Genomic DNA, 21,345 nt, shown 5'->3' with positions numbered 1-21,345 from the left:
CCCAGGTCTCTGGTGCTGAGAGGCAGCAGTGCTAACCACTGTGCCACCGTGCCGCCCGGTTTCCTCCTGGGTGCTCCCGTTTCTTCCCACAGTCCAAAAATGTGCAGGTTAGGTGAATTGGCCATGAAGGGGTAAATGTAGGGGAATGGGTGGGTTGCGCTTCAGTGGGTCGGTGTGGACTTCTTGGGCCAAAGGGCCTGTTTCCTCACTGTAAGTAATCTAATCTACCCTATCTAACTGCAACTCTACTTTCAAGGAGTTATGAACTTGCACTCCAAGATCCCTTTGTTCAGCAACACTCTCGAGGACCTTACCATTAAGTTTATAAGTCCTGCTAATTTTTGCTTTCCCAAAATGCAGCGCCTTGCATTTATCTAAATTCTCATCTGCCACTTCTCAGCCATTGGCTCATCTGATAAGATCCTGCTGTAATCTGAGATAGGAGAAAGTGAGGACTGCAGATGCTGAAGATCAGAGCTGAAAATGTGTTGCTGGAAAAGCGCAGCAGGTCAGGCAGCATCCAAGGTGCAGGAGAATCAATGTTTCAGGTATGAGCAACCTTCCTCACTGTCCACTACACCTCCAATTTTGGTGTCATCTGCAAACTTGCTAACCATTCCTTCTATGTTCACATCCAAATCATTTATATAAATGATGAAAAATATCTCAGCAAGGGGCCCAGCAATCACTTCCCTAGCTTCCCACAGTGTTCTAGGGTACACCTGATCAGGTCCTGGGAACTTATCCATTTTCATATGTTTCAAGACATCCAGCACTTCTTCCTCTGTAATATGGCCATTTTTCAAGATGTCACAATTTATTTCCCTGCATTCTATATCGTCCATTTCCTCTTTCCACAGTAAAAACTGATTTAAAATACTTGTTTAGTATCTCCCCATCTCCTGTGACTCCACACAAAGGCCACCTTGCTGATCTTTGAAAGGCCCTATTATCTCCCTAATTATTCTTTTGTCCTTAATATATTTATAAAAACACGTTGGATTCTCCTTAATTCCATTTGCCAAAGCTATCTCATGTCCCCTTTTTGCCCTCCTGATTTCCCTCTTCAATGTACACCTACTGCCTTTGTACTCTGAGGATTCACTCGATCTATCCTGTGTACATATGCTAATGAGAGCAATCTAACTTTCTTTTGACTCTTATCTCTCAGCTGCTGTTGGTTCTTATTGCAAAACAAGCTCCCCTGTATGATATATAAAGAAGATATAAATTACAAACTTTGTTAATTATTAGACAATGAAATTCCCATATGAGACTGTCAACTGGAGCGTTAACTGTCCTTCGGAAAAGATTTTTAAAATCTTGTTTCTAATTGGGAATCCTACTTCTAAAGTGTTGTTACAGTAAAATGTTTAATATCCAACTAATAAAACAAGATTTATCTTAACTCACCAGGTTATGTGAAAAGCATTGGTAGTGAAACAGAATGAGTTAAGAGGAGGATCATTATGATTCTACTCTCATAGCTATATCTTCACTGAATCTGAAGGCACAATATGACCATCTACTACATATGCTGTTCCCTCAATTTCTTTCCAAAGATGACTGTTGTACCCCAATTCAAAGCAAGTTTGGTGCGCAATTAATGTTCATTTTACTCTAACTTCTGGGTTTCTTTGAAATTTGCACTCATTTTGATAATTTTTTTATCAAAAGTCTGATTGTGATTTTGAGACAAGTTAGTTGTGATTATAGACAATAGGTGCAGGAGTCGGCCATTCTGCCCTTTGAGCCAGCACCACCATTCATTATGTTCATGGCTGATCATCCTCAATCAGTATCCTGTCCCTGCCTTAGCCCCATAACCCTTGATATCCTGAAGAGCTCTATCCAACTCTCTCTTGAAAGTATCCAAAGACTTGGCCTCCACAGCCTTCTGGGGCAGAGCATTCCACATACCTACCACTCCCTGTGTGAAGAAATTTCTCCTCATCTCTGTTCTAAATGGCCTACCCATTATTTTTAAACTGTGTCCTCTGGTTCGGGACTCACCCATCAGCGGAAACATGCTGCCTGCCTCCAGAGTGTCCAATCCTTTAATAATCTTGCACGTCTCAATCAGATCCCCTCTCAGTCTTCTAAACTCAAGCGCATACAAGCCCAGTCTCTCCAATCTTTCAGCGTAAGATAGTCACGCCATTCTAGGAATTGACCTTGTGAACCTACGCTGCACTCCCTCAATAGCCAGCATGTCATTCCTCAAATTTGGAGACCAAAACTGCACACAATATTCCAGGTGCGGTCTCACCAGGGCCCTGTACAGCTGCAGAAGAACCTCTTTGCTTCTGTACTCAATTCCTCTTGTTATGCAGGCCAGCATGCTATTAGCTTTCTTCACTGCCTGCTGTACCTGCATGCTTGCCTTCATTGACTGATGTATAAGAACACCTACATCTTGTTGTACTGCCCCTTCACCTAACTTGACTCCATTTAGGTAGTAATCTGCCTTCCTGTTCTTGCCAAAGTGGATAACCACACATTTATCCACATTAAACTGCATCTGCCATGCATCTGTCCACTCACCTAGCCTGAACAGGTCACCCTGTAATCTTCTAACATCCTCATCACATTTCACCCTGCCACCCAGCTTTGTATCATCAGCAAATTTGCTAATATTGCTTTTAATACTATCTACAATATTAATGTATATTGTAAAAAGCTGCGGTTCCAGCACAGATCCCTGCAGTACCCCACTGGTCACCGCCTGCCATTCCGAAAGGGAGCCATTTATCACCACTCTTTGTTTCCTGTCAGCCAACCAATTTTCAATCCAAGTCAGTATTTTGCCCTCAATACCATGTGCCCTAATTTTTCTCACTAACCTCGTATGAGGGACTTTATCAAAAGCTTTCTGAAAGTCCAGGTATACTACATCCACTGGATCTCCCTTGTCCATCTTCAGAGTTACATCCTCAAAAAATTCCAGATTAGTCAAGCATGATTTCCCCTTTATAAATCCATGCTGACTTTGACCTATCCTGTTGCATCTATCCAGATGTGTTGTAACTTCATCCTTTGTAATTAACTCCAGTATCTTTCCCACCACTGAGGTCAGACCAACTGGTCTATAATTCCCTGCTTTCTCTCTGCCTCCTTTCTTAAAAAGTGGGACATTAGCCACCCTCCAATCCGCAGGCACTGATCCTGAATCTATAGAACATTGGCAAATGATCACCAACGCATCCACGATTTCTAGAGCCACCTCCTTCAGTACCCTGGGATGTAGACCATCAGGTCGCGGGGACTTATCAGCCTTCAGGCCTAATAGCTTCTCCAACACCATTTCTTGGCGAATATAAATTCACTTCAGTTCAGGTCCTTCAGCCACTATTAACTCTGGGAGATTGCTTGTGTCTCCCCAGTGAAGACAGATCTGAAGTACCAATTCAACTCTTCCGCCATTTCTTTGTTCCCCATAATATATTCACCTGTTTCTGTCTTCAAGGGCCCAAATTTAGTCTTAGCCCTTTTTTCCTTTCACATATCTAAAAAAAGCTTTTATTATCCTCCTTTATATTTTTGGCCAGTTTACCTTCGTACCCCATTTTTTCTCTTTTTAGTAATCCTCTGTTGTTCTTTAAAAGCTTCCCAGTCCTCCATTTTCCCACTCATCTTTGCTATGTTATACTTTTTCTCTTTTCACTTTATATGTTTCTTGACTTTCCTCGTCAGCCACGGCCACCCCTGCCTCCTCTTAGGATCTTTCTCCCTTTTTAGAATGAACTGATCCTGCATCTTCTGCATTATACCCAGAAATACCTGCCTTTGTTGCTCCACTGCCATCCCTGATAGGGTATTGCACCATTGACCTTTTGCCAGCTCCTCCCTCATAGCTCCATAGTTCCCTTTGTTCAACTGAGAAATTGTCACTTCCGATTGTACCCTCTCCCTTCCAAATTGCAGACTAAAGCTTATTGTATTATGGTCACTACCTCCTAATGGCTCCTTCACTTTGAGGTCCCTGATCAAATCCGGTTCGTTGCACAACAGATCCAGAATTCCCTTCTCCCTGGTAGGCTCCAGCACCAGCTGTTCTAAGAATCCATAAGACCATAAGACATAGGAGTGGAAGTAAGGCCATTCGGCCCATCGAGTCCACTCCGCCATTCAATCATGGCTGATGATCTCGGAGGCACTCCACAAACTCCCTTGCTTGGGCTCCTGTACTATCCTGATTCTCCCAGTCTATCTACATGCTGAAGTCCCCCATAACAACTGTAATAATATCTTTTCTGCTGGCTACAGTTCCCAGCTTATTCAGACTATCATAATTCATTTGACTGCGGTCTTGAGCCATCTGTCGAAAACCATTTTATCAAGGATTACCATTCATTAAGTACCCATGATTTTAAATTTATGATTTACACACTGTATGCTTGGAAAGCGGAGATAAGCATTTATTTAAGGGCCACAGTATTAGAAAAATGAAATCTTTTAACCCTTTAAGCCCTCCTAGGTCTTTTAACCTCTTATGCCCAGATTCCTTCATAAGGTAACCTGCAGTTATAAGTATGTTTGATGTCGCAACATATTTCAAGGATCTTCCCATGAAGACTATCAGCTCATTTTTGACTATTGTGGAAGGGAATAAGTCGACAAATTACCAGAACATAGGCAGAGGTAGGTTTTGAGGAGCATAGAGGTGGAGCGACAGGAAAAAGTGGAAAGATTTAGGAGAATTTCTGAATGTGTGGCTTTGTCAACAACAGCTAGCACACCATGTACATCTCTTCCCAAAATTCATATAGTTACTGACAATGGTGAATTGCCTCAGATATCCAATGCTGGTAAGGGACTGTGGACTCACACAGCACCTAAGATTGTGGAGATGCAACATGCACCAACCTATAGGGCAACCAAATTCAAATTGTCTGGGGGCAGCGTGTCAACTCTTCCCATTGCCCAGAGAATTGCAAAATCATTGCTGAAGGCGGTGGGGGGGGGGTTCTTGCTGAGAGAAACTGCAGATGCAGCCGGGCTAGAAGCTTTAGCAGAGTCAAAAAGTGTGGTTTTGGAAAAACAGGAGAGTCGAGCATAAGTTCTTCATCAGGCATGATGAAACATTCTCCTGCTCCTCGGATGTTGCCTGACTGGCTGTGCTTTTCCAGCACCATACTTTTTGACTCTGATTTCCAGCATCTGCCGTCCTCACTTTCTCCTCAAAACTTTAGCAGTTAAAGTAGACTCGGAAATTATAGTTGAAATCCTGAAGATGTTGAGGAGTTTATATATTTATATTAAAGTTATGTTTGTTAGATTAGGATACTAAAGGACCAATCCTGAGGAACCAAGAAAGGAAGACTTAAAGTCTGAGACCCAGTGGGCAGACAATCACGTTGAACCTTTATATCAGAACAAACCTCAGCTGTTAGTTTGTAAAGTATTACTTTTAGTGAGTTTTGAGAAGATTTGTAGCTCAGGTTGAGGTTTTGGATACAGGTTTGCTCGCTGAGCTGAAAAGGTTCATTTCCAGACATTTCATTACCTTACTAGGTAACATCTTCAGTGGACTTTATGCAAAGCAATGCTGAAACTTCCTGCTTTCTATCTATATGTTTGGGTTTCTTTGGGTTGGTCAAGTCATTTCCTTTGGTGATATTATTTCCTGTGGTGAAGTCACTTACATCCATCCTAGGACAAGCCAAACAAAGACATGCATGAGAATTCCTAGAAGCATGGCATTCTAACCAGAACTATCAACAAATACATCGAGTTAGACCCCATCTACCACCCCCTGAGAAAAGGAACACAGTCATTCTCCAGCATAAATTTTCAGAATTCTAGGTTTTATGTGAAGTTCAAAAGTAATAAATTCCAACACTCCTCTCCCTCCCGTTAAATTCAACTTGCTTCTCCCTCTCCAAACTAGTTGCAGCTGGTATTTCCATGATTCTATCCTGTACCAAACTAGTACTTTTCCCCTTCCTAGATCTACTAGCACTTGTCCCATTCAATTATTACTAGCTTTCAGGATTCTTCTTTGAGCTGTATCTAAAATAATACTAGAAATCTCCATCCACACCAATCCCAAATTGCTGCTTCTAGTTTACTACTTCTACACTCAAAGCAGCACTTCCAGCCTCCCTTCTCTTTTCTCCCAGCTACTTCTTGCAATCTATCAGAAATGTAAATTACTGCTTCTGCCAAATACTTCCTTTGTTTTTGTCACGTGGCATCTTCCTTCTGAATGATTAGTTGTAAGAATACAATGACACAATTTAAAAATATACTCTGTCGACACTTAGCTCGTAATAAAACTGAACCAAAAATGTAGAACTAAACATGAGAAAAAGCATGTTTCTACCGCAGTATAATCATGTTAACACACATCAGCTAGTCCTTTGTGATTTTGTTTATAAGTATAATTTAGAATGTGCTGAATATCCACTCTTTATCTGTTAGTTTTATAATATTCACTACATAAATCAGGACATATTGGTCTTCTGTCTCATTCTAAGGGTACTTGTACATCACTTTCTCAAAAGATCAGTCCAAAAGGGAAGCACAGAGGTAACTTCTCAGTGCAGCGGCTAATTCCACTGGACTTCACAACTTGCCAGGTTGTAGTTGTGAAGCAAAATTCAATATATTTTGAAATATGTGAACTGGCAATGTGGAAAAGCAAAATAAAAGCTATGGCAATTCTTGATTTGTTGTATAAATAAATGTCAAGAAAGGAAATTTGTGATGTCTACCTGGTCATGTTCAGTCCCATATTCAAGCCATGGAGCTTTTACTTGCCTTTAAAGCTGAAAGAAAATCACCATGATGATGGCACAACACATTGTCAATGTCAGTGATGTCCCAAGATTAAGCAAAAACTCTAAATTCTCAGGAAACAATCTTGGCTTAAGATGATATTACAATTAAGTGATCCAACAAATGAACTCTCTTCACAGAAACTGTTATAGCCCATACTCAGACCAAAGTATGTTGTATTTCAACTTGCATGGTATTTGTTGAATTTTTGATGTCTTCATTTAAGTAAATTTCTCTAAGTGTGAAAAACACTCAGTTTAATTGATGGACATTCTTCAGGCAACATCCCAATAAACCTGAGGTAATATGAAGACATCTATTCTGGGTTTTTAACAGCCCAGTGAAAATAAAAATACCAGAGGAAATAAATACCACTTGGCCATTTATTACCAGCACAAAGGACTGAATTGCAGTGCCAAACACTAATTATCATTCGTTAGGAATCATTCTCCAGCATCTTTCTTTTACAATCAAGCTACATGATATAAAACAATTGATTTCAAAGATATTAGTTAGGATAAAAATCAATTAATGTACTTTGGTCATTGAATAATTTATGGTACTGAAAATAAGATGCCATATCTAAACTAAAATAGATCTGCTGATGATAGTCAGTTTTCTATGTACTTAGAGATTGGACTTTTTTTTAAAAAGTTGCATATATTGAGCTTGCCTTGAGGAGGATTGCGTTAAATTGAATCTATGTAGCAGATAGTGTCAAGAACCAAGTTGAAATTGTTTTACAGCATTCCAACTATGTTTTTTATTTAAGTAACTTGCTTTGTTTTGATTTTAATTTCCTCTTATGTAATAGACTTCCGTTCTGTTGTTAAAGAAAGTCTACAGGGTTGCGTGAATATATCTCAGTGATTCAGTGCCATGTATTAACTAAAGAAAAACAAAATGATCTATCCAAGCTAAGTTTCATCCTAGGATCTGACTTGTCCAGATACACCATCAACAGAGATCAAATAAAGTGGAAGTTCTTGACCAGGATTTCATTGAATTTAAGAGAGCTGCATCTCTTTCAGAAGAAACTGTTACATGAAAGTTTTAAGCATAGTACAAGGGTATTGTAGTGAAGTTTATTGCATTGATTGAATTTTCAAAATGGCTTAGAATGCTGTGACCTTTTTGGTAGTGGGAGGAGGGTCAGCAGATAAATTTAAGATGGAAATAAAAGAGCAAAAAGGCACAGTATTGTAGGGATGCTGTGCGTATCCAGGTAAGCTCGAAGTGAGTGAATGCTAAGAGATCAAAAAAGCAGCCCTGTGATACAACTTGGTCCAATCCGTAAGCCTGACAACGGTCCCTACCTGTAAAGTGGCCTTGCTGCAGCAGCAGAATGCTAGTTGTTAGTTCACCCAGGGTGCAGCTTCATCATACAGAGGTGAACTGGAAGTATGGCAGTGTGGTATGATGATGTTGAGAGTCTAACAAGTGTCTGATGCCAAGATCGGTGGATGTAGGGTGTGTGCTGTCACTGCCCATGGAGTGTGCCCTGAGATGTTGGTATCAGGTATCCAAGATGGAATTACTTAGGAGCATGCACAGACATCCATATAGAGTCTTTCCAGTATTTAGTTTATTCATGTTTGGTGGTATGATAGGTGGATGCATATTAATGAGGAAGCTGTTGAAGTCCACATTGATGCCCTGGGGTTCCTCATTTCCCCTTCCCCCACCTCATCCTAGTTTCAAACGTCCAGCTCAGCACTATCTCCTTGACTTGTCCGACCTGCCTATCTCCTTTTCCACCTATCCACTCCACCCTCTCCTCCTTGACCTATCATCTTCATCCCCTCCCCCACTCACCTATTGCACTCCATGCTTTCTCCCCACCCCCACCCTCCTCTAGCTTATCTCTCTATGCTTCAGGCTCACTGCCTTTATTCCTGATGAAGGGCTTTTGCCCGAAACGTCGATTTCGCTGCGCGTTGGATGCTACCTGAACTGCTGTGCTCTGCCAGCACCACTAATCCAGTATTTGCTTTCCAGCATCTGCAGTCATTGTTTTTACCACCTTTATATAGAATGATAGTCATTACGACACATTTATCTTTAATAATATTTACATTAAATGTACAGTGTTATAAAGACAGTATGCATTGAGGGTGAAATGTGAAAAGGCCTGTTTTAAAACCAAGGATTGTGGAAGGGATTGCTGCACTTCTGAAAGCAAGTTACCAAAACCCATTACAAGTGGGTTTTTTTTTTCCCCATTGCTGCTTTGTTCAGTGAAGAAGTTAGTTTCAAACAGACTGCCAACAGCAGGATATGTACAAAGTGAAATTCAGCCATCAGCAAGTAGCTGATTAGGTCACCACTCCAGAACCATTGTAAATGACAAAGGTCATTAGCCTGTCAACAAATGTGATTGTTCACACTTTCAGCTACCCAGGAGCCAATGTGTTTTTTGGACATCTGGAAAAGGAGATGCATCTCTCTCTGCAGTAGAAAATACTGGAACTGAAAGAAAGTCAATTTGTGTTTCCTCACCAGCTGTTGTAAGCTTTTTTTAAAAAAAAGCTAATAAGGCAGCGATTCTATAATTGCAAATCCATTGTTCTCATACAAGTGAGAAGTACATGGAGAATAGAACTTAAAGAATAACAATTCCTAAAATGCAAAAAGGATCATTGCAGTGGACTCTCTGGCTAGGGGCCATTGAATTACATTTCCAGTTCTGCCCTCCATCCAAAACACCAACGATTGTTGTCTGTTTCAGGGGGTTAGAGTACTAACTCGTGGAGTTGATGTTAACAGCTCACAGCTAGAGTCTGCTAATTTGTAGTAGTAATTCTTGTTCAAAAACAGAACCCAGATATTGGCATACAAAAGACAGAAACTGGGAACTTTGAATATTTTGATAAAAACCTTTAGCTTCCTGATTTCCAGCATACTCCTCCAGTGAGACCTGGGAGTACGTAAAGATTAGATTACATTACAGTGTGTAAACAGGCCCTTCGGCCCAACAAGGCCACACCGACCAGCCGAAGCGCAACCCACCCAGACCCATTCCCCTACATTTACCCCTTCACCAAACACTACGGGTAATTTAGCATGGCCAATTCACCTAACCTGCACATTTTTGGACTGTGGGAGGAAACTGGAGCACCCAGAGGAAACCCATGCAGAAACTGGGAGAATGTACAAACTCCACAGTCAGTCGCCTGAGATTATTCCCCTCTCAAATCAATCTCTAGCTTTCCAGGAACTCCATTTGAAATTTGTCACGGATGTTTATCTTTGCCACAATAAAAGGCCTTCCGCCAGTAAGACAAGGGGGGGAAGAAAATAAAAGGATGTGTTAGAGCTGCAAAGATTAACCACTTAAACATTAAGAAATAACTGGGATGAGTTCTCAGTGGAGAGCTCATCTACTTTTTGATGAATAAATACATCTTTCTAATTCACTCTGGTAGAATAACCACATACAATTGCTGGGATCCTAACTACTCTTAGAAGACAGATGTAATTAACCGAGTGAAGATAGGAGACTAACCCTAATGTGGCAGTTCAGCTGGTTTAGAGGTCATCCTCCATGGCATCTTCCACAATCTCCAAATGCCATTAAGTCACACAGCACCTCCATATCATGGCCAATCTCCAAATGCTTAAGTTTTCAAGGGTTCCAATTGCAGGTCAATGTAATGCAGCAACAGAATCTCTCATTTTTCTTAGTTTCTATATTTTATTTGCAAGAGTCCAGTGATCAAGAGGAACTGAGCAAAGACAAGTTTAATAGAAATCTAATCCTGTATGTTTCCGGCTAACTATTTCCTGCCAAAGTATGCTTTTACAAATGTACCTAGGCTGTAGTATTTGACTTTCCACTTGAAAAGTCTTTTGATCGATTTACAGCAGCCATACTTGCAATGTATTTACATGATTTAACAGAATAAAGCACCGATACAACATGAGCTAGTTTTTATGGGCCCTGATCTGGAAACCAAGCAAACTGCTGGTTTAAAAGGTAGTAATAGAAAATTGCACACATTATTCTGAGAATGAAGGTACAGATACCTACCATTAATACTCAAAGAAAATGCTGTACAGTCAAGCAGTGGTAGTGTAGTGGCACTGTCACTGAGTTAATCTAGGGACACTGGTTAATGCTCCAGGGACATGGGTGCAAATCCCACTGTGGTACGTGGCATGGTTTAACTTCAATTAATTTGGTAATTAATAATGACTCCAAAATAAAGCCCCTAATTAGCTGTAACTTAGGATGAAGAAAGTGCAAATAGCCAATTCCTATTTAATGCAGAAATTAGGCAATGTGCAACAAAGCCATAGTAATGCTAATGGGGAATTTTAATTTTAAAATAGGTTGGAGAGACAGACAAGCACCTGTTAACAAGGTAGAGAATTTCTGGAGTGTAATTGTAAACCAGAAACAAACAAATTGCTGGAAAAGCTCAGCAGGTCTGGCAGCAGCTGTGAAGAGAAACCAGAGTTAACACTTCAGGTTCAGCTCGGAGGAAGGGTCACTCAACCTGAACCATTAACTCTGATTTCTCTCCACAGATACTACCAGATCTGCTGAGCTTTTCCAGCAATTTCTGTTTTTGTTTCTAGAGTGTGCTCAGCATAGTTTCTGGACCTTAAATCAGAGGAATGACTACTGATGTCTACGGAACTGAAGGCAAATTACGGACATGGCTGGGAAATTGGCTGAGTGGCAGGTGACAAAGTAGGGATAATGTGTATCAGTGGTGTCACACAATAATGTGTGTTCGGGCCTCAATTATTCACATCATTTATTAAACTTAGATCATCGCGAAGTTATGCAGCATTATACATATGGTAGCACAAAAATTACAAAGATAGACTGCTTGAATAGGCAAAACTGTGGCAGATGGATTTTAATGTAAGCAAGTGTGAAGTTATTAATTTTGGATTAAAACAAAAGATAGATCAGTGTACTTTCTCAATGGCATGAAGTTAAACATAGTGAATATTAAAGAGTCTCAGGAGGTCGGTGCATAGATTTTTAAAATATCACAAAACACATACAGAAAATAGTCAAGAAAGCTAATGGAATGCTGACCTTCAAATCTCGAGGATTGGAGTACAAGGATGCAGAAGCTATGCTGCAGTTACACAAAACCTTAGTTAGAACCTATTTGAAATATTCTCAGCAGAAATGGGCACCACACTTTAGGAAGTAGACATCAGCTGACTGTTAGAAGCACTGCTATAGAAAATTCACCAGTTAGGTGATGATTGACAGTTATATGCCAAGCAGATCAACTGATTTCTAAAAGCAATGCTTTGATCAATGAACTAGAGATGCGATGCCAATTTTGTGGAGTGTGAACAGGTGCTGTTTATATACCTTTTCTTTTTATTGGAAAGGAACAGGATCCTGTGTTTTAATGTAACTTTCAACTCCATTCTGTGCACCCAACTGACTCTATTGTCAGTACAATTCTTTGCACACTTTGTGATACGATTATTTAGCAAATGCTGACCAAAGTAAAATCTAACATAGGACAGTTTTGCAACTTGCTGCTTGATACTGGGCCCAGTAAAGTTATTAAACTGTTTAAAATTCTGATCAGCAGCTTACCTTGGAATTAGTCAGTGCAATGGCAGAATACGAAGGCAGTTTCATTTGTAGCTCAAATACCAATGGCCGATTTATGGCTCACTATTACTAATAGTTAAACTCTGATCCAGATATTGTGTTGCAACTATAACCTGTCCTGCCAAAAGTTAGGCAACAGAATGTTGTCTCTGTGTTCATCAAGTGCAAGAGAATACTCCCAGCTCCCAACACATGAAATAGCTCTCTTGTAATCAGCTCTCTGTTGCAGTTTGAACACCAGGCTGACAAATTAAACTCAGTCAAGGATAAAGTGCGATTTTGAATCACATTCAGGTGGTCAGGATTCTTTAATGCAATTTGATAATTGCTTCCAGCCTTAAGTATCTCGAGCAAGCCGGACAGAAGAAAAATGACTAGCAAATAAGAGTACAGCGGATAAAGGGTTGGTGTTTATGTTTATGGTGACGACACACACTGTAGGAATTGAAGCCATGTTATTAGCATTACTTTGTATTGAAAGCCAAGTGTCCAGCCAACTGAGATAACTGAAGTGTCAGAGAAAAAGCAGGTTGCTATCTATTGTATTCATTGGGAGAATTTAGACTAATTTGAATTAGAGAGGAGCAACTCAAACTGAAGATTTAGCATAAATGAGTTAACAGTTAATGTGCAAAAATTAACCATCTGTCTCCAATATTCTATTATTAAAGGAGATCTTTTAACAAAGGTTGTTTGCAAGGCTGACAGATGGATGGAACAATACTGCAGAGCACTTAACATAGGATTAAATTTATACAGAATTGTGGCTTATTCAAAGAACTATCTTGACATCAAACCTCATTCTTACTGCCATTATATTAAAACAGTCAACCTTAAGAAAATAACCTTCAAGACATTAACACAAAGTTGATTTGAAAGCTTAGTGTTAGACTTATAATAGTTACAATGCTTTCAGAAATGTTGGTTGTATAAAAAAAGAGCACTTCAAAATCAAATTGAAAATTCCTCCAAATCTCCAGCATACTGCAACCATTTCACAGTAAAGTTAGAAATTGATTTGAACTTTGTCAATACTTTTTAATAATGTACAATTTTAACAATCTAAATAAAAGGAACTAACCACAAACTAAACAATAGTTAATTTCTATCACTGTCAAACATCATTCAAAACGTAACTTGCACAGTAGAAAACGGAGGTAAAAGTTATACAGTTAAATATGAAAAATGCCTTTGTAAACAGTAAAGCAAATTTACCAGTGTATAAAATCATAATACATTCTGGACTTATCACAAGAAACTTTTACCCAGTAACTTATTTCTTTGTTCACAGTGGCACTTTGTTCAATACTTAGTATCTGAAAATTGGTGAGACGTATATAGTGAAATTGAGCACCATGCACAATTCAACTGAGGTACTCAAGTCAGTCAATATCACAGCTTCTGACCAAATCTAATATCAAACTAATCGTTCCAAAGGGAACCGCATACAACAACTTAAATCCAACAGAACCTTTCAATGAAGCATCCGATCATATTAAACTTGGAATCAAAACAAATTAACAATCAAACCTTGTGCACAAATCCTTTCAATTTCCGTGCCATTAGTAAGATTGGAGGGAATTGTTACAAAAGACCAAAAAAAAAGCACCAGTGTAATTCATACAAATAAATGGTACATATTGCTTTTTAAAAAAGGGTCAATATTAAAAAGGTTGCCAGTAAAAGGACAAAATCTTCATTACGCAATTATTGAGATTTGGATCTTCTTTTCGCCTTAGTTTTGCAGAACTTTCCAGAAACAGGTACTAGATTAACAAGTACAGCACATTCTCCCGATGAAGAGTAGGTTTTATCCCTGACCATAACATGACAATTGTAGTTGGATAGAAGTTTGGCATCTGTCAAAAAAATACAAATTGTTAGCACCCAAAGGAAGTAAAATACATCAAGCTCATCCAAAAAGTTATTTTTCTTAATCTGTTCTTTCCTTAAATGACAATTCAAGTGGTTGTACAGATGTTAACTTCATCTGAGGAAGGGTCACTCAGAAAATCTGATTTCTCTCCACAGATGCTGCCAGACCTAAGATTTTCCAGCAATTCCTGATTTTGTTGCTCATATAAACATTTACACATGAAAATAACTTGCTTTTACATAGGTCCTTCCACATCCTCAGGATTGACAAAAATACTTCACAGCAAAATACTCCACAAAACAACTGCTGATGGTTCAAAACAGATCAGGACAGTTACAGCTATTGCTAATCCTGCATGTGACCAGTGTGCACAAATGGGTTTTCAGATCAGGAAGGAAGAGTTTCAGTGCATTTCCCCTCAGTATCATGGGGAAAAAGGAGCACAGTTTGATTTGAAATCAGTGGTATCCAGGCCTGAAGTCAGAAGACCAGAGGAATGAAAAGTCTTGATCGGAGTGAATAAGGAACATGAATTCTATTTGTTGATAGGTGAAAGAATTGTAGATACATCTTTGCAATGTTTAATCACTAGGTACTAAGAAATAGTTTCCAGCATTCCTGCCTTTAATTCCTATTCCACCATCTTCAACAACAAAAAAAGACGACCAAGGAGGAAATTTCATTGGGGCATAACCCGATCAGCTGTTTCTGTTGCTTTCCTTCCTTATCCTAGTTCACCAGGGCATATACTCAATTTCTCCCCTCTGTCCAAACTGTAGGTTTTCTCTAACACCATCCCCATGCCCTTTCTCCTTCACCCTGACAAAGATTCACTTCCTGCTCCTTCAATTCTCACGGTGGCAGGTTATCCAGTGACCTCTTTCACAGGTCCTCGTCTTTGCACTTCAAACTATGCCACCATCATAATATTCTTCACAAAGAAAATCAATTCTCAATCCCACCAACCCTGTAAACTATAATCCCATTTGCAGTCTCTCTTTCCTCTTAAATCTGAGTGCATAGCACCTCCCAATGAATACCCTCCAGTGTTCACCATTGCAAATATACCAAAAATGTTCAAAAATCACAAATTAAAATCTTATTTGATTGCGTCAAAGGTAAACTTTGTCTCTGCATCCTACTTGATCTTCCACAACTGATACTCCCCTCACACCCTCCAGTCCTGCAGGCAGTATGAGGACATACAGCCTCTTGATGGCATCAATCAACAGCATACAATCATGTGTCACATGTACAGGAATGATACCCTGCTCCACCTTAACTAACCAAAGGCAGGAACAAAAGACTGTTCAATCCCTTGAGCCCACTCCATTATACTTTAAGGATGGTTGACCTGACATTCCTCACATTCCCTTTCCGGCATGTCCCTTGTAAACCTTGATGCCCTGATTCATCAAGAATCTCTCAGGCTCAAACACAGCCAAGGCCTCTGCCCCACAACTCTCTGTAACAAGGAGGTCCAAATACTCTTTGACCCACACAGAGAAGAAATTCCTCATTATTATCTCAGACTTAAATTGGTACCCTTTTATTCAGAGACTATGTCGCCTGTTCCTAGACTCTCCCACGAGGGGTAACAGCCTCTTAATATTTACTGTCAAGTCCCTTAAAATTCCTATATGTTTCAATAGGATCACTACACACTGAAGTTCAGAAGAATGAGAATGAGTCGCAATTAGTTTAACTTTTGCGCATAAGACCTCTACAGAGATCATCTTCGTGATCCTTCTCTTAACTGCCTCCAATGAAATGTCTTTTCTTAAATAAGGGGACCTAAACTGCTAAGTACTCCAGATGTAGTCTCACCAGCACTTTATGCAATTGCAGTAAGACCTCCCTACCCTTATACCTCAACATACCATTTGCCTTCCTGATTATCTGCTGCATCTGTGCACTAGTTTACTGCATTTCATGCACAAAGCCCCAAGTCCCTTTGTGTTGGTAGTTTTCTGCAGATTTTCTCCATTTTATACTCTCCCCTCTCTTGTTCTCTCTTTCAAAATGAACTTCACGTTTTCCCACTATTTCAAAAATTCTCAGACTGTTTCTGACAGCCTGTCTGGGAAGGCCAGAAATGTCATCTAATTAAACATTGTAGCTGTCACCTTCGGTGTCTGCTCCACACACCATTTCTTGGTCATTGACTTTATCCCTCTCCCTGACCACTGCCTGTGGTTAAAATCACACAGTAAATGCACACTGTCAGATTTGGCCCCAAGCTGAGTTTCCAATCAAAACTCCAAACCATCACCAAACCAACAGTTTCTATCTCCATAACTAGTCTAGGTCAACTGATGCTGAAACCCTCATTCATGCCTTGATTACTTCAAGACCACTATTTGAATGCACTCAGGCTCCTATACTAGCATTATTCATAAACTGGAGACCATCCACAGTCCTGCTCCCCTTTTCCTTTTCATATTAGTTTCACTCAACTATCACACTTTTGTCCGGTCACTCATGTTGGTTCCCAATTAAGCAGTGAAGGGCTGATGCCTGAAACGTCGATTCTCCTGTTCCTTGGATGCTGCCTGACCTGCTGCGCTTTTCCAGCAACACATTTTCAGCTCCCAATTAAGCAGTGCCTCAAATTTTAAATTTCTCAAATGATTATCCAATTATTCTCAATCGCTTTAGTGGTCACACCTACCTCCATTTCCAAATCAACTGTAGCTGTACAAGCCTCATCTCATTCTGGTCAGAGATTTTAGATGCTCTCTTATCAGTGGTCATGCCCTCAGTTGTCCAGGCTTTAATTCCATCCCCCAAAAACCCTGACTCAATCCCATTTCCTTTCAAGATCCTCCTTAAAACCCAATTTTCTAAATAAGCTTCTAATCATTTGTCCTAACATAGCCCAATGCATCTTGGTGCCTAACTTTGGTTTATAATATCTGGTGAAACACCTTAGAAGAATTTGTTACAGGCACACAGATGTAAGCTCTTCACAAACAAAGATCATAGGTATCAGCACATATTTAACAATCCATGCGAATTTGACTACTAAGTCATTGCGCCTCTAAATTGGTGCATAAAGTCAAGACCATCTGGGTTTGATATCCGACAGCAGAGAGTGGCAGTGTCCTTTACATAATTACTCAGACTATCACACTAGCTCAGCCTCAGTTATGTCACTGGATTGTCATCTCTTCACAAATCAGTTATTTTTGCAGTTGCACAACTCAAGCATTTCAAATATCTCTGGATTCTGCTCATGATCGCCTATCATCTCCCTGATTTTTAAACCTTTGCCTTGAGGTAGATGTTGACAAAAGTAATGTAACTCAGGCACGTGGTTTCCCACTTCACTGTCCAACAATCAACCTTAGCCAGCGAACCCTAGGGATTTCTTCAGCTAATGCACTACTTTCATGACATCTTTCACGAAATAGAAGGGCTATTACAGAGTAAAGTTAATAATAGATTATTTTCTGAATTAACCTAATCTTACAGATATTAGTTTCTCATTTCTGCAGCCTAGATCGCCCAGAATGGAGCATTTGAGTTATGAACAGACATCGGACACACCAGGTTTGCTTTTCAGAGCAGAGGAGACTAAGGGAGGTGGAGGGGGGGGGGGGGGGGGGGGGGGGGAGAGGAGGAGGAGGAGGAGGAGGAGGAGGAGGAGGAGGAGGAGGAGGAGAGAAGATATGACGGAGATGCATACATTTATGAGGGGCATAGATTTAAGCCAAGGACAAAAGGTTTACAGGGTATGAGGGGAAATAACTTTTTCATGAAGGGTATCAGGAATCTGGAACTCACTGCCTGTAAGGGTGTTAAGTACATTTTAGTAGTACTTGGATATGCATTGGAGATGGAAGGTATAAAAGGCTGTGGGCCAAATGCTGGAAAATGGCAATATTTAAGGTGATTGGTTTTGACCAGCAGGGACACAATTATGCTGAAGGGCCTTTTACTGGGCTCTATGATTCTATTAGAGTCATAGAGATGTACAGCATGGAAACAGACCCTTCGGTCCAACCTGTCCATGCCAACCAGATATCCCAACCCAATCTAGTCCCACCTGCCAGCACCCGGCCCATATCCCTCCAAACCCTTCCTATTCATATACCCATCCAAATGCCTCTTAAATCTTGCAATTGTACAGCCGCCACCACATCCTCTGGCAGTTCATCCCATAGATGTACCACCCTCAGCGTCTCTTTTATATCTTTTCCCTCTCACCCTAAACCTATGCCCTCTAGTTCTGGAAACCCCGACCCCAGGGAAAAGACTATTTATCCTATCCATGCCCCTCATAATTTTGTAAACCTCTATAAGGTCACCCCTCAGCCTCCGACGCTCCAGGGAAAACAGCCCAGCCTGTTCAGCCTCTCCCTGTAACTCAGATCCTCCAGCCCTGGCAACATCCTTGTAAATCTTTTCTGAACCCTTTCAGGTTTCACAACATCTTTCTGATGGGAAGGAGACCAGAACTGCATGCAATATTCCAGCAGTGGCCTAACCAATATCCTGGACAGCCACAACATGACCTCCCAACTCCTGTACTCAATACTCTGACCAAGAAAAGGAAAGCATACCAAATGCCTTCTTTCACTATCCTATCTACCTCCAACTCCAGTTTCAAGGGACTATGAACCTGCACTCCAAGGTCTCTGATCAGCAACACTCCCTAGGACCTTGCCATTCAGTGTATAAATCCTGCTAAGATTTGCTTTCCCAAAATGCAGCACCTCACATTTATCTGAATTAAACTCCATCTGCCACTTCTCAGCCCATTGGCCCATCTGGTCCAGATCCTGTTGTAATCCGAGGTAACCCTCTTCGCTGTCCACTACACCTCCAATTTTGGTGTCATCTGCAAGCTTACTAACTGTACCTCTTATGCTCTCATCCAAATCATTTATATAAATGACAAAAAGTAGAGGGCCCAGCACTGATCCTTGTGGCATTCCACTAGTCACAGGCCTCCAGTCTGAAAAACAACCCTCAACCACCACCCTCTGTCTTCTACCTTTGAGCCAGTTCTGTATCCAAATGGCTAGTTCTTCCTGTATTCCATGAGATCTAACCTTGCTAATCAATCTCCCATGGGGAACCTTGTCGAACGCCTTACTGAAGTCCATTTCGATCACATCTACTACTCTGCCCTCAATCTTCTTGTTACTTCTTCAAAAAACTCAATCAAGTTTGTGAGACATGATTTCCCATGCACAAAGCCATGCTGACTATCCCGAATCAGAACTTGCCTTTCCAAATACATGTACATCCTGTCCCTCAGGATTGCCTCCAACAACTTGCCCACTACAGAGGTCAGGTTCACTGGTCTATAGTTCACTGGCTTGTCTTTACAGCCCTTCTTAAAACAGTGGCACCACATTTGCCAACCTCCAGTCTTCCGGCACCTCACCTGTGACTATTGATGATACAAATACCTCAGCATGAGGCCCAGCAATCACTTCAAGCTTCCCACAGAGTTCTCGGGTACACCTGATCAAGTCCTGGGGATTTATCCACTTTTAACTGTTTCAAGACATCCAGCACTTCCTCCTCTGTAATTTGGACATTTTGCAAGATGACACCATCTATTTCCCTACAGTCTATATCTTCCATATCCTTTTCCACAGCATATGACCATCGAATGTGGTACATACCAGCAGCTGAGATCCAAGGTGACAGTGATCCACCACTCACCCTTTAACACTGCATTCCAGTTGAACGAGGCCTTCGGTCTACTTATCGTTGGGCAATGAGTCGGTCTCAGGCAGAATTGCCAAAATATTTCCTGATCACTTGTTTAAAAACACCATGGAGAACATTCTGGTGCTGTGAGGTGTACAAGGGGGAAAAAACCCACACTGGAAAATCATTTGCAAGCCATACTGAAGCCAAAGGTGAACAAGATTGTAGTTTCTCTCAATTTGCACTCAGTTTTAGTAGAGATTGCAAATACCTTGCAAAGTTCACTAATTGGGTAGTTTTGTTTTTAAACCAGAGCAAGATGCAAAGTATTTTTTGTTGTTAGCATGTCTTATCGCATTTATGGGAAAATGTCAAGACTCTGAAGATAGATATTTTATAGGCAGAGACTGCCATTGAGCCCATCCGAATGGCACCAAATGAACATTCGACTTGGTTGATGTCCTGCCTTTCCCACATATTGATTGTATTCTACTAGATTCTAAGCATCCAGTGCCTTCGAATGCCTCAAATGAATCTGCCTCCATCACACTTTCAGGCATTGCATCAGACTCACCTACTTGCATGAAAGTTGGTTCGCCTCCAGCACTTGCTTTTTTTTTTCACAGAACATCTGTTTTTCCCAATACATTTTATGATTGGGAATAGTTTCTCCTCATCCACAGTCTATAATATTCTACATTAAAATTTACAAGCACGTAAGCAGAGTTAAGGCCGACAGCTAATTTAAGTCTGCAAATAATAAATTAGGACAGTCAGTAAAACCACAGGAGGCAGCTCAAAAATGAAAACGTTTGACAAGTTATGTGAGCAAAGGACAGACGAAATTTAATATGCACATAAGGGAAATGGAAAATGCTTATTCTGTAATGTCAAAATAGCAAAGAATAAAATGTCAAGGAAACCTGGGCAGCTTCAGTGAGGGACTGGATAGTTATCTAAAGAGAAATCACATGGCTACGTCCAAGTTGTTCTGACAGAGGCCCAGCAAAAAGTATGATGAGCTGATTTTCCTCCCGCTGGTGTGCTGATTATTCCAAAATTCTGTATGTTGAATACAATAGAACAATTCACTGTTAAACAGTGTAGTTCTCCAGTGTTGGACCACATCTGAAGTATGACATGCTACCTGAACAACAACAAACAAGAGAGAAGTTCACACACTGGAGAATGTGAAGAGCAGAGGCTGGATATAGAAGAGTGCACGTTCAAGACCTGCTTATTCATAGGATATTTGAAAACATCTTGCCATAACTGCATTATTCCCAGCAATTGCCAGAAACATCTTTCCCCTTCCTCTTTTCGTTAAAATCTCAAAGGATTGATGAAAATAAATAATCCCTGAGGGACAAATGAAACATGATAACTGCCTATTGACTACCAGGTTTGGAGCTAAGTTCTGAAGAGAATG

The 21,345-nt window shown here is 40.4% G+C and overlaps 1 protein-coding gene across 6 annotated transcripts in view; it reads right to left on the bottom strand.

Annotated features, from left to right (window-relative positions):
- Nucleotides 1-11,623: 11,623 nt before the first annotated feature.
- LOC140458181 (uncharacterized) overlaps nucleotides 11,624-21,345 on the bottom strand; it is a 70,537-nt gene continuing 60,815 nt past the window's right edge. For all 6 annotated transcript variants that reach the window (XM_072552391.1, XM_072552388.1, XM_072552394.1 and 3 more), the window contains one exon: nucleotides 11,624-14,232. In XM_072552391.1, the coding sequence (XP_072408492.1) occupies nucleotides 14,081-14,232 (152 nt within the window). In that variant the 3' untranslated portion in view covers nucleotides 11,624-14,080. The remainder of the gene's footprint in view (nucleotides 14,233-21,345) is intronic.

This window comes from Chiloscyllium punctatum, chromosome 32 (genome assembly GCF_047496795.1).
Source record: "Chiloscyllium punctatum isolate Juve2018m chromosome 32, sChiPun1.3, whole genome shotgun sequence".
NCBI lineage: Eukaryota > Metazoa > Chordata > Chondrichthyes > Orectolobiformes > Hemiscylliidae > Chiloscyllium > Chiloscyllium punctatum.
Note: the sequence above shows the minus strand (reverse complement) of the source record. Positions and strands in the feature narration are given on the sequence as shown.